The 14,550-nt window shown below is 45.6% G+C and overlaps 1 protein-coding gene across 1 annotated transcript in view; it reads left to right on the forward strand.

Moving 5' to 3' along the window:
* The first annotated feature begins 327 nt into the window (after window positions 1-327).
* The window catches only part of PCDH19 (protocadherin 19), a 144,187-nt gene continuing 129,964 nt past the window's right edge, over window positions 328-14,550 (forward strand). Inside the window, exons 1-2 of the mRNA XM_032228545.1 lie at window positions 328-2,474; window positions 6,741-7,068. Coding sequence (XP_032084436.1) covers window positions 328-2,474; window positions 6,741-7,068 — 2,475 coding nt within the window. The remainder of the gene's footprint in view (window positions 2,475-6,740; window positions 7,069-14,550) is intronic.

Below are 14,550 nucleotides of genomic sequence, written 5' to 3' on the forward strand. Positions count from 1 at the left end.
GGAGGTTGCTTGAATAAGGCGGTGCATCTGGGAGAGACGCAGTGAAGACATGAGCTTGTAAAGTAAACCCCCCCCCCCAAGAAAGAACGGGCTTCTTTTCTTTCTTTCCTTCCTTCCTTTCCCTCCCTCTGACCCGCTCCTTCTTTTCCCTCTGTCCCTTCCACAACCCCTGCTCGAGCCAAGCCTTCCGACTTCCCCTCCTTTCCCAAGCAGGAAATCAACAGGCACCCGGAGAGAGAGAGAGAAGACGGGGAGGAGAAGGAGGAAGAAGAGGAGGAGGAGGAGGAGGTGGTGGCAGCGGTGGGAGAGGCACGGAGGGGGTGAACTATGGATATTCTCTGCCCCCTGCTCCAATTTCTGCTGGCTGTTTGGTGGACTGGTGTAGGAGCTCTGATCAACTTGAAGTATTCGGTGGAAGAAGAGCAAAGAGCCGGCACGGTGATTGCGAATATTGCCAAAGATGCCCGAGACGCAGGTTTTGTGTTGGATCCTCAGCAACCCACTGCTTTCCGAGTGGTGTCCAACTCTGCGCCGCACCTGGTGGACATCAACCCTGGATCAGGCTTATTAGTGACCAAGCAGAAGATTGACCGGGACTTACTTTGCAGACAAAGCCCCAAGTGTGTGATCTCTTTAGAGGTCATGTCAAGCTCCATGGAGATCTGTGTGATCAAGCTGGAGATCAAAGACCTCAATGATAACGCTCCCAGTTTCCCCACGGATCAAATTGCGCTGGAGATCTCCGAAACAGCCAGCCCGGGGACCAGGGTACCCCTCGAAAGCGCTTACGATCCAGACTCGGGCAGCTTTGGAGTGCAGAGTTATGAGATCACTCCCAACGATCTCTTTGGCTTGGAAACCAAGACCCGAGGGGATGGTTCTCGCTTTGCTGAGCTGGTGGTGGAGAAGAGCCTGGATCGGGAGACCCAATCTCATTACAGTTACATGATCACAGCTTTGGATGGGGGGGACCCACCCAACTTTGGGACGGTGGAGTTAACCATCAGAGTCATCGACTCCAATGACAATAATCCTCTCTTCGAGGAACCCTCTTACACCGTTAGCGTGCTGGAGAACGTTCCTCCAGGTACACCGGTGATCCGCCTTAACGCCACGGACCCTGATGAGGGCACCAATGGGCAAGTCTTGTATTCCATCCACAGCTACGTCTCTGAGAAGGCCAGGGACCTCTTCCAGATCAACCCTCAGACCGGCCTGATCACGGTCACTGGGGCGATTGACTACGAGGAAGGTCACGCCTACGAACTGGATGTACAGGCTAAAGATCTGGGCCCCAACTCCATCCCAGCCCATTGCAAAGTGACTGTCACTGTACAGGATGCCAATGACAACCCGCCCCTCATTAACTTGCTCTCTGTCAATAGCGAGCTGGTGGAGGTCAGCGAGAACGCACCTCCAGGCTACGTCATCGCCTTGGTGAGGGTTTCCGACAGAGACGCGGGTGCCAATGGCCGAGTGCAGTGTAAACTCTTGGGCAGCGTGCCCTTTCGCTTGCAGGAATACGAGAGTTTTTCCACCATCCTAGTGGACGGACGTTTAGACAGGGAGCAGAGGGACCAGTACAATCTAACCATCCAAGCGAAGGACAATGGGATCCCTTCTTTGCAGGCCACAAAGTCCTTTACCGTCAAGATCACAGATGAGAACGACAACCACCCTCACTTCTCCAAACCTTATTACCAGGTCATTGTGCAGGAGAACAATACCCCCGGGGCCTACCTCCTTTCCGTTTCTGCCAGGGATCCAGACCTGGGTCTCAACGGCAGTGTCTCCTATCAGATTGTCCCATCCCAAGTCAGGGATATGCCTGTTTTCACCTATGTCTCCATCAACCCCAACTCGGGAGACATCTACGCCTTGAGGTCCTTCAACCACGAGCAGACCAAGTCTTTTGAGTTCAAGGTCTTGGCCAAAGATGGAGGCAACCCTTCCTTGCAAAGCAACGCCACCATACGAGTGATTGTCCTGGACGTCAACGACAACACTCCCGTGATCACAGCCCCTCCTTTGGTCAACGGGACCGCGGAGGTCTACATCCCCAGGAACGCTGGCGTTGGCTACTTGGTGACTGTGGTCAAGGCAGATGACTATGACGAAGGAGAGAATGGGAGGCTTTCCTATGAGATGGCGGAAGGGGATCGAGGGTTTTTTGAGATCGACCAGGTCAATGGTGAGATAAGGACCACCAGAACCTTCGGGGAAAATTCCAAGACGACGTACGAGCTGATTGTCGTGGCTCACGACCACGGGAAAACATCTCTTTCGGCCTCGGCCTTGATTTTGATATATCTTTCTCCAGCCCTGGATGCCCAAGAATCCATAGGATCTGTAAATTTGTCCCTGATTTTTATTATTGCCCTGGGTTCAATTGCTGCCATCCTGTTTGTCACCATGATCTTCGTCGCTGTCAAATGTAAACGGGATAACAAAGAAATCAGGACTTACAACTGCAGGTAAAGTACTGGAGTCTTTTGATATTAGCCTTACGTGACTGATTAACACCCACCCTGTAAATGTGCCACTCAATAATTGTGTCCCTTCTTAACGCAGCAAAGAATTTCCCTGCTTTCAAGATATTATAGGCCGTATTAAAAAGGTCAGCCGTGAATTTCTTTTAACGTCAGTTAAAGGTGGATTTATTCGGGTGGTTTATATTCTTTGCCCATCCAGAATTGTTTAAAAAACATGTGCTCACACATGTTCCCCCTGGCCATGGCACCAGTGTACTGAAAGAGGGAAAATACAAGGAATTGTAGCAATAATACAGCAAGGCTTTTGATGTGCAATTTTGAACATGCACTGTAATGCATCTCTCTCTCTCTCTATTCTGGTTTAGACTGCTTTCCTTTGTCTCTCCCCCCCCCCCCAAAAAAAAAAAAAAAGAGGGAAGGCTCAAAAAAGAAAGCTCTCTGGATCAGTTTGAGAGCCGGCTGGGTAGCGCTGAGTGCCTGTTCAGGCTTTTTGGCAATTGCTAGCCATGCTTTCTTCACAAGCGGCTGCAGTCCTTTCGCTATCCTGTCCTCGCCAGATGAGGTCACTGTGGGTGTTTTTTTAGAAGCCAGCTTGTTTTCTCCAGAAAGGGCTGGTTGTAGAAAAGAAAAAAACGTGAAATCTGGCCGGAGAGAAGATAAAAAAGAATGCAAGCTTTCGCTAGAAATATACAGAGACATTTTTATTTATTTTTTTGGGGTGTGGGGAAGAGAGAGGGGCAGGCTTGGCAAGAGCTTTTTTTTTGAATGGCCTGAAAAGGAAAAAAAAACCACACCATCCAGAGAATTTCGGTTCTTCTCTGCTGATGTTCTCGCAAGGAGAAAAATGATAAGGAAGCTAGCTTTCTTTTAATCCTTTCCCCTCTTCCAACTTTTATCGGTTTGTTCTTTGTTAAAAAAAACAAACAAGGGGGCCTTTTAAGTTGCTTTTCCCTGGTTTCTCCCCCTTCCCCACAATGGTGTTTGAATGATGCTCGGACTTATTTTTATTATATATATTGCCTGCATTTAGGGACGTGTTTGCCCAAGATGTAGGGGTGGTGTGTAGCCTTTTTTCTGTCTCTCTACCCCCCCCACCCCGCCTGCTTTTGAAATCTTAAGCCAGGGGATTTGGGGCCCCTGAATATGTAACAGCCTTGTGATCATTGTCTGTCTTTTGCTATTCTCTGTGTTTGCACAAGTTAGTAGACAAATGCTAACCACACATGAATATCAATTGGGTGCCATAAAGGAACAGCTGCAACTGCCTATAAATGGTTTAATCCTGTTAGGAATGAAATAGCCATAACTTCTCCATTCCTTTAGTTTTCTGGAAAAGGAGGGGATGGAAATGAATGTTGTCCTCTCTTTTGAAAAAAAAATCCTGAATGCCCTCCAGCGATTTGAAGGCTGGCATTCTTCAGGGACTTATTTACACTTTTCGTATTAACAGAGTTCAGCGATTGTATTTCTTACACGCTTTTATAATGTCTTGTGTACCTCCGGGCCATACAGTTTCAGGGCGTGAAAGTATGGAGGCCATTCTCTATGGAATAAAGCCACTGTATTTCCAGGGGTTCGGCTTTTTTTTAAAAAAAGAGATCTAATATGTTGCATTTCTTACCAGCTCGGCCCATTAAGCAAGAATAGACTCTGAAGGAAAGCAAGGCTTCAGTTGAGTCAACGCCTCTAACAGAGTCCCACTTTGGTTATAACCAGTTGGTTTAGCTTGATGGCTTGGCGGGGGGATTAATGAAGTGCACTTTAATTAAATAATTGGCCAGGAGAAGGGAAAAACACAAATAAAGCACCAGTGAATGCCTGAGTAAGCAAGGTTTAAAAGTCCTTGCGGGAAATGTTCCAACCCACGAGACGCTGAACAGGGCATGTCTGTCTGAGTCCTTCCAGAAGTGAACTTCCGTGAAGTTCAGCAGGATTTCCTTGGTGGGGGTGGGGGTGGGGGTTGTTAAATATGGTGTTTAAAAAATTAGAAAGCATGCTGAGATTTTCCTCGCCAGAAGCAGCCGCTGGCTTTCTAAAAACGTACCCATGCTGCGAAAAACGTATCTTTGCTATTTGTCCATTGTGCATTTGAAATCAGGGTTAGGGGAAGGCGCCCCCCCCAATAGTGTGTGGTAGGGAGGCCCCTTCCTTTTGCCAGGGACAGAGGTGTGACATGTGTGGGCAGGTTAGCCGATGCTTCCACTCAGGTGCTGAGAATTTGCATACGCTTTCGGCATCTCTTAAGCCTCCAATGTAGGCATTTTGAATAATTTGCACCTCTACCTGTTGCTAAATGCTCAACCCTGTTCTAGCTACTCCTTTCTCTGGGGTGCATTCATTTGGGGTTAAGCAAGAGTGTTTGAGCCTGCAATGCTGGAGCAATGTCGTTTGAGCAGATAATCCAGGGAGCCTCAAAACAATACTCAAATTGTTCTTTTTCTGGGTTTCTCCTTACAAAAGTCACCCAGTCCTGCATTAGTGGCAAACCAAGCTCCTTCATTCTGCCTTGCATCCCTTTCGAAAGTATCTCACGCTGCAGTGATACAGCCTGACTATTAACCTGAAATGGGACGTATCCTATTTTATTTTATTTATTTTTAAAAAAGAAAGCGTGTTTTTATTCTTTGGAGACCGAGAGAGAAAGGTCTTTGGGATTTTCTCCTTCCCTCCCCTTTCAGCAAAAGTCTCGCAGTGTCTTTTATCTGTTGGACACCTAGATAGGCTTCCCAGAATTCTGCACTCTAGGGATGCTGGCTGGGGAATTGTGGGAGTCGAAGTCCTATTTTGGAGTGCATCCACTTTGGAGAACAGCCACTTTCGAATCGTTTGTCATGCGCTTTCGTCGCAACGCTAGCAGGGGCGCTGAACTTTGATGGTGGTGGTGTTTTTTTTTTTTTTTAAAGCTCAGCAGGCATGACTTTGGGAAATGAACATTTTCCAGCCTTTGGTACCAGTGAGACTTTTAAAGCCTGGCCCCAGTGCCTTCACATCTCCCTTCAATATCTACGTCTGTGTGGCGCTGATAACAAGACACAGTCCCGAGTGGTAACACCAAGTCACAGTTACTTCAATCTAACTCATCAAGATAACATCTGATTGCCTTCGTGTCTCTAATTATTTTTCTCTGGCTGTTGTTTACTGATAACTTTCCTCCTCCTGCTCTTTCCTCTTCCTCCTAATTTTCTTTTTCCTGGGTGAGAGATAAACAACGGCGTATCTCATTTAACCAGTTAAAGGTCGAGCAATGTGCGTGCATTTTATATGCTCCTTTCCAAACACACTGCTCTTCAGTTCTAGGAGCCGCCGAGTGGCCTTGCAGGAATGCTGCCAGATGGGTGGACTTCATCTCCCAGAATTCCTAACCTTCGCAGCCTGGCTGAGAATCCTGGGAAAAAAAATGGAGTCCACAAATCTGGAGGGAGAGGCCGGGACAGAGAAGAGGAATGACTTGGGATGTAGGATCAGTGGGGGGTATGTTTCAAGCTGTGAGATATCATGAGAAGAATGAACTGCTAAGGAACAAAACCTACCAGATGGATCTCTCTCTCTTTTTTTTTTGAATACTGTATTAATCTGGCAAATTGAGTTCACAAGATAATTGGCCTGCAGAAATTCTGGCTGCCAGGGAACAAGCCCGGTGCCAGGTAATTGACTCCAGTGGCTGTTTATAAGCTTGTATTATCTAGATAGAACACCTTTGGGCAGGCTGAAGGGACATACTGGGTTTACTGCTATGGGAAATGATACGGAACAATCTCTCTGCCGATTTTCCTCGCCGCTTTCCCCGTTTCTGTGAATCCATTTAAATAATTTTTCTGATCCTTATTACCAAAGGAAATGCATTTGCATACTCTTTTTTTTTTCAGTTCATGGATTTTCACATAATTATTATTTTTTCTTCTTCCCCATTTTCTGCAGGCTGAACTATATCTCGGGTAACTAGATACCGACTGTTCTCAGCAGCAGAAAAAACCCCCAAAACCCAACCAAAAACCCAAAAGGGGGAATATTTTTTTCCTTTCTCCTTTCATTCCTCACTTGTTGTTCTTGTGTGTCGGATCCACAAACTGGTTATGCTTTTGGGAGATAATACCCAAGACCCTTCGCTGTCAAAAAAAAGAGCCGAGCCATCAATCATCCCTCTGCATGTGGATGGGAAAAATCGGTCTCTCTTGGGATGCCCTCTTGACTAGTCTTGCGGTTTGAGGATGACGTAAGGTTCTCACTTTGCTTTCTTCTGTCCTGCAGAATTGCAGAGTACTCCTACGGGCACCAAAAGAAATCCTCCAAGAAGAAAAAAATCAGCAAGAACGACATCCGTCTAGTGCCCCGGGATGTAGAGGAGACTGATAAAATGAACGTTGTCAGCTGTTCGTCCTTGACCTCGTCCCTCAACTACTTTGATTACCACCAACAGACTCTGCCACTGGGTTGCCGCCGATCGGAAAGCACCTTTCTCAACGTGGAGAACCAAAACAACCGGAACGCCGGCTCCAACCACAACTACCACCACACCTTCACTGGTCAGGGACCTCAGCAGCCGGATCTTATTATCAATGGGATGCCTCTCCCAGAGGTGAGCTCTTCTCTTGGTTTGAAGAGGGCTTCCCTGCCTTCAGGAAAGACCCCCAAATTGCAACAATGAATGAGCTGGCAGTTTATTGGGGGGGGGGGCTAAATAGAAACCGAGCATTTCTAAATTGGATGTTTGACTGCCCTTTTTGGGAGACTTTTTTAAAAATTGGACCAGCTTTCTCCAAAAGTGACATTCTCCAGATGGCCTGAACTCCTATTCACATCATCTTCATGATGAGAATGGTAGGTCCAGTGTATTTGGAGAATGCCAAGTTGGGCATGACAGATCCACCAAAGAGAAGTGGCTGTTAGCTATGATAACAAGTTCCTCCATGAAAATTCTTGAGTGCAGAAAATTGGAGCGTCTTGGCTGTCGCTATAGACTTTTCTGATTGGCCACTCTGGGAAACAAGCTTCCATGAGTCTTGATTAACACCGAGCTTCTTTATATTTTCTACTTAGTTTGGACTTCTTGTAGACTTAAATGCATGGCTTTGATTTGACTTGAGTCTGTTTTGTGAAGGATCCTTGTGCCTCTTGCATCGTTGTGGTTTTCTCAGGGGTTTCCCCCCATCCAACATGGTTTAGCACAGTTGTAAAGGTAGACTGAATAATGTATCAGCAGTTAGCATACGTCAGTGTTGTATTGATGGGGATGTCAGGTTTCCAAAAAAAATGCCCTAATTGATTCATGAATCTCGAGCCAAATTTCAAAAGAAAATTAGTCCTTTATTAGGAGCATTTATTTTGGCAAGACCTTTTTGCAGCCAGATCTTAGCCTTATTTGAATTATAGCTGAACTTTACCCCCGGTTCTTTCCTCCCCTCAGTCTGTGTCATAAATCACATTCCCCAATGAGGTGCACCCCACCCAAGTCTGCTGCGGTAATCTGAGATCCTACTCTAGCCGAAAGTATATGTGGAATGGACTCCTCCCCTTTCCTCACCATGGCAACTTTAGGAGTTGAGAGGTGACAGGTTGGATCCATGCAGACCGGTGATGGGAAGGGACTTAAAGGTTTGAAGTGCTTTTTTAAAAAAATTCACTAAATATAGCAAATTCTTCATGATGATCTCATCTGTCTTTGTAAAAAAAAAATCTTATTGCTGCAGTTATAAGGATGGCAGGCTCTTGTCTTAATTCTAAAGCCTGCCAAATTCAGAGAGGGACCCTTAATAACTTGGTCAGGTATGGCAGTATTAGTTCCCAGAGTTTGGTAATTACCATAGCATTACTCCTGTTCTTTCTGACGTTTGGGCTGTTAAATAACAAAGTGTATGAGGCCAAAATGATGCCACCAACCCTTGAGAGAGTAATGCAGTTAACTCTGCATAGGTAAGTCCTTGGCATAGGACCACAATTTAATCCAACATTTCTGTTGCTAAGTGAGACAGTTGTTAATTGAGTTTTGTCTTCCCTTGCCCGGTTGTTAAGTGAATCACTGCAGCAGCTGTTAAGCGAATCTGGCTTTGCTGTTGACTTTGCTTATCAGAAGGTCCCAAAAGGACATCACTTTGGGACACTCCAAAGGTCATAAATACGAGTCAGTTGCCAAGCATCTAAATACTGATCACGTGATCATGGGGAAGCTGCAGTGGGTCGTAAGTGTGAAAAAAGAGTCATTTTTTTCTGGTAGCTTTGAATGGTCACTAAATGAATAGCTATAAGTATAAGTGTCTTGTTCTAAGAATACATGGTCCAATGAAGATTGACCATAGTCAATGGCCACTGAATGCTCATTAACTTCTTTGGGTCAAGAGAAAAGGCCTGGAATATCTCTGGATGAAGGACTGTTTGGAACATGATTACAGGCATGTTGATCCTTATTAAACAAGCTTCTATTTTAGGCAACACTAGTTTTAATAGCAGATGGAAAATGTGACTGGGATGTTACATGCAGGTCACCAAGCTTAAAACCACTTTCCGTTTGCTCAGGATTTTGAGGGGTAAACTAACCCCGCTGACTTTGTTTGCAGAAGACACTAACCCTCAAAAAACAAGCAAGGGTAACACATGGCAGCTTGCATGAAGGCAGCTACTGAGTGTACACCATGCCTGAATTAATTACGTTGGTGTTGTGGCCAGTGGAGTTGGCAGCAGAGTTGGGCAGTGAGGAGGTTGGGGAGAAACGTGGAACAGTCCTGGGGGCTGAGGAAAGCTCAGACGAGGGCTCTGCATTGGAAGCAGAGAGGGAGTTAGACAGCAGTGAGGCAGAAGAACAGCTGGAGCCTGTTCCCAGTGTGCGCATGAGCAGAGTTGCCAGAAGACAAGAACAACTAAGAAAGCAGGGTTGACTTAGGAGTAAAGCCGCACCTTGGAGGCGATTGGCCCCTCCCAGAGGAAACAAAAGAGGAACAAATGGGGAGGGGGCTTTTGCAGGAAACAATTTGTTCATTCGTTCGTTCGTTCGTTCATTCCCAGAGTGGAAAGTTCTATGGGTGACTTTAAAAGACTGCATTTGGAAGCTAGTTATCTGGTGGTACTCCAAATGAGATAAGGTGCATGGGGATAAACATTCCTCGTAGAGACTGTTTACTAAGCCTTGCTGACTGAAAGGAATTCACAGTTTTACAGGGACCAAGACTTTGCTTCTTGCTTTCTAAGGAAGGCTGGGCCAGAACAGTTGGTTGTGAGCACAGCCTGTTGCCGTGCAATGACTTCTGTAGGAGATACGCTTGTGTTGCAAAGTTCTCAAAGTCTTTGAGATGTGATTGTCTTCTACTTGGATTACAGGATTGTTCAATAGATGCCGCTGCTACTCCTCACTACAAAATGGGGATAAGCCTTCTCTGTACCTTGTCATTAGAGAGGTGGGAAGCTTTGGAATGGAGGTCTATTGAGACTCTCAGTCATCCTAGGTCGTGGTTGTCTCAATGGTGGTTTTTCAAGAGGCAACTGGACTTTCTGGTTTTTCTTTGAAGATGTTCTGCGTCTCATCCAAGAAGCTTCTTCAGCTTCGCTTCTTGGACGAGAAGCTGTTGTCACATAACTCCTTGTGTAGGTATGGCGGTAACCCATGGCCCAGTGCATAACAGGGCATGCGCAGCCACGCTGAACCACACAGGAAAAAACAAACTCCATAACATCCTGATAGTTCATAACATAACATCCTGATAGTTCACTCTAGATGTGCCTTACCCAACGATGCCAGGATTTGACCATATATAGACAGAACTTCCCTGAGCAGTAGATTAGCAATTGTAGTTTGACAGGCTGTCTTTAATCACATGCTGATTGCTCCTCCTGCCTTTGTCCTATCTCAATAAAAGAGGCTACCAGACCCCAATCTGGGTCACCTCATCCCGAGAAAGCTCGTGTCCGTGTCTTTTCTCAACATTGGCCTCATGAGGCGAACCACGGGTACTTCGCAAGTAGCAAAACATTTTCAAAGAAAAAACAGAAAGTCCAGTTGCCTCTTGCAAAACCACCTTTGGGACTTTGAAATGGAGGAAGCTTAGGGACACAGCTCTAGTCATGTGGTGAGATGGTCATCTTGCATGCAGCAAGTTCCATGTTCAGCTTCTATCTTCAAGATCAGGGACTCTTGTAGCTTGGGATGAGTCATGATTTGAAGCATCCCTTATTGACTGCAGTGATGAATATGCAGTTCCTCAACCTGGAGGTAACGAATGAAGGGGAGATGTTCTTTTCCCCTTGAACCTTTGGGATTAGCTACCCATCAGAGTCAAAAGGATAGAAATTCCAGGATTAATTGCAGGATCTGGTGCAAGATCCATAGGGATTTTGAATGTCCAACAATGACATTGAGATTTGGCTGCTAGGTGCTTGAGGAGACCTAGAATGACTGACTTGTATGACTGATACAACTGCAGATTCCCTTGAAATGAAGCCAGCAATCCAAGGATACTCTTCCTCCGTCCACCCTTTTCAATTTTGTTTTTGTTACCTTGTTGTCCTCATCTTCTTGGGGTTGAGATGGTTGATGGAGAAACATGCTGTGATATATCAAAGCTTTTTTTTAATCAGAAGACAAGCTCTTTCCCTCCCCCTCACTTCTGGGAGTTGAAAGTACTCATTCGGCTACAGTATGTGCTGAGTCCTGTTGGACATTTTTGATTAACATGGGTTTGCTTCTCTTTGAATTATTACCTGGCATTAAGTAAATATCAAGTAATAATTTTTTTATAATGGCATTGTCACATTTCTTACTTTACATGGAATAACAAAGCTAAGAAGCGGGTGAAATATTGATGACCTGTTCCATACTGCTGCTTGTTTTGATTTCATTGTGGGTACCTGGATAAATATATACGAATTCCAGACTTATTTCTTTGCAAATATATATTCCGGATTTGGAAGCTGTACTTGCATAACTTGGTAAGAGAAGCTTAGCTCTATCTTCATTATTTACTTTTGGGTAGAGTTTTGCACAAATCCATTCGTTAATTTATCCTCCTGTGTGTTGAGGGAATGTGGAAAAGGGATCCTTTTAGGAACTCTTGTTGGTAACTCAGAAATGTGTGATGCAAAACTATGTTTTTAATAAACTTTAACTAGGATATGTGTGTGTGTTGGGCAAACAGTTTGTTACTTTGTTTGAAGCTGGTATTGGAAACCTGGTATTGGATTAATGTGGATTAGTGCAGAGAATTCCCCATTTTTATTTCTTTTAGCATTTGTTCCTTTGAATCAGTTTTTGATTCCTGGTGACTGCTTGGATAAATCCCTGCAGTTTTCTGGGCAAAGATTTCAGAAGCGATTTGCTGTGGTCTTCTTCCAGGATCTGAGAGAGAGGGACTGGTCCAAATTCACCCACCTGGCTTGGTGCCTAAGGTGCGATTAGAACTCACAGGCTTCTGGTTTCTAGCCTTGTGCCTTAAATACTACATCAAACTGGTTCTCAGAAAGCTACCACAGTGGAATAATGACCACCGAGGACTGAATGAGCAGATCAATTATCAGTATCATTCCTTCCTTCCCAGCACGTAGTAAATGTAGTACGGTTTGGTTTTGGCCTAAGAATTTAACTAGAGGCAGTCTTGGACATTTCTCCATTGGATTGAAGTAAGTATTAGGGAGGAAAAAGAGAGTTGATGGGACTTATTTCTAGCCTGGCTTCATGCTACAGTTTGGAAATCTGACAGCTGCTTGTATATTAGTTTATTTCTGCTTACTAGATCCAGTGGCTAAGACACTGAGCTTGTCGATCAGAAAGGTCGACGGTTTGGCGGTTTGAATCTCTAGTGCCGTGTAACGGAGTGAGCTCCCATTACTTGTCCCAGCTTCTGCCAACCTAGCAGTTTGAAAGCACGTAAAAATGCAAGTAGAAAAATAGGGACCACCTTTGAGGGGAAGGTAACAGCGTTCCGTGCCCCTCCGGCGTTTAGTCATACTGATCACATGACCACTGAGACGGCTTCGGTTAGTGCTGGCTCTTTGGTTTTGAAATGGAGATGAGCACTGCCCCGTAGAGTTGGGAACGACTAGCACATATGTGCAAGGGGAACCTTTACCTTTACCTTACTAGATGCTTAAGATCAACCTTTCTGTCTGTTGACTTCACACCTGCAGGATTGTGATGATGATAATTTCTTACTTGATGGGGGTGGGGGTGGGGGAAATAGGCAACCTCTTGGTGGCTTGGGGTTTGGGGGAGGGGTTCCCAGCCAGAAGAACTTAAGATGGAAAGTTGGTCAAGATGAATACCATGAAACCTTTTTTGGCCTCCATTCCATCTGAGTTCTGTGAGAAATATGGAGACTCCCTAATAATTGCTTTGTTGGTATCCATCCATCCATCCATCCCACTCATCCAGCCCAATCCAACCCAACTCAACCCAACTCAACTCAACCCAACTCAACCCAACCCAACCCAACCCAACCCAACCCAACCCAACCCAACCCAACCCAACCCAATCCACCAAATGTCTTCCAATAGTCCTTGCCCTTTTCTTCTCCTTCTGTTCTTCTGGCTGCATTTTCCTGTCTGTTTTCTCTTTTTGGATTGCATGATATTCCAGAATTTTACATGCTGAGCCCAGTACTTAACCTCTTTAAGTTTACCAGCACCAAGGCAACTTCTGAATCTCTTCAGAAGTGCTTGCAGCCAATAGTGAACCCAACAGACTGTAGCAGTTGGCAGTGAGGGAGAATAAAAAAAAATTGCAATTAAGGGCACACAGCAGATGTAATATCACACCGTTCCAGAGAATTAAATCTTCATGTCAGTGCTAGTGTTGATACGGGATGTATAATCAAATTTCTCCACCGCAATTGAATGGCATCGACCTGTGAATAATCATCCAGGTATTCCGAAGGTAGCTGCTCTTATGATCTTGCACTTGGGTTATTATTTGACAGCCGCGATGAGATGGAAGAAGACCAAATTTCTGAGTTTCACAGGATTCTTTTTAAGTAGTGGAGCCAAAGCAAAAGGAGGCTTACCAATCAATATAAAATCAAGGCTTCAAAGAACATGATCTCTGGAGCAACGGTGCAATCTAGCAACTCAGAATCTGATCCGTCCGGCTATTTTGATGGATCCTTGAAAAATCCTTCCAAATTTCTTTGGGTGATGTTTTTGAGCCTGTATTCCAGGGGTGGGCTTCAAAGTTTTTAGCAAGGGGTTCTCTGCCTGATCGCTGGGTGGGCGTGGTCATGGTAGGTGTGGCCTAGTCGGCTTCCTGCACCATGGCAGGGGGGGGGGGAATTTTTGCCTTCCCTGGACTCCAGAGGCTTTCCTCCAGCCTCTGGGAGGGTGAAAATGGTTTCCCAAAGCTCCGGAGGCCCTCTGGAGGTCAGAAACGGGCCCATTACCAGCCTTCCTGACCGTTTTTGCCCTCCCCGTGCCTCCACGTACATCCTGCACTTACCTGCATCTCAAACAGGCCGTGTGGGGACTCCTGGAAGCGGCGGGGCAGGGTGGGCAGGGCCAGCCAGTAGTGGAATTTGGGGGGGGGTGTCTCTGAACTGCGCAGAATCTAAGCTAGAGGTTCTCCCGAACCCCCACTCCTGCTGTTTTCTTATTGGATGTGATGTAGGGTGTTTCTGCTAGCAGCACTGCTTTCCGTTACGTCTTCCCATGAGACTGAACATTCGTTGGTTGCCTGCATTTTCCAAGGCTCAAAAAAAACAAAACACCACCCCATAGGAAGCTTCTTCCTTTCTCCTCTTTGGCATTTGATGCATGTGCAGGAAGCCAAAAGAGGCTACAAAGTGCCAGAAAGATGATAGTGTAATGTAAGAGCAGGATATGCAGCACATTACACCCTTTTGCCATTTTGCAACGGAGCGTCTGTGTTTGCAGAGCAGGCTTATTTAGCAAAGCGAATTAAAAGCTCTAGTGTTTGTACAGTGTGCGAAACTTGCTTAGTTCCAAGTTCCAAAGCTTGATTTGTTTTGGTGTCTTGGACTATTGTGCAAACCCAGCAGTGGTGGGATTCAAATAATTTAACAACTGGTTCTCTGCCCTAATGACCAGCTGGGTTGGCGGGGCTCAGTGGTCCTGTGATTGGCTGGGCGTG

Source organism: Thamnophis elegans, chromosome 12, assembly GCF_009769535.1.
Source record: "Thamnophis elegans isolate rThaEle1 chromosome 12, rThaEle1.pri, whole genome shotgun sequence".
Classification (NCBI taxonomy): Eukaryota; Metazoa; Chordata; class Lepidosauria; order Squamata; family Colubridae; genus Thamnophis; species Thamnophis elegans.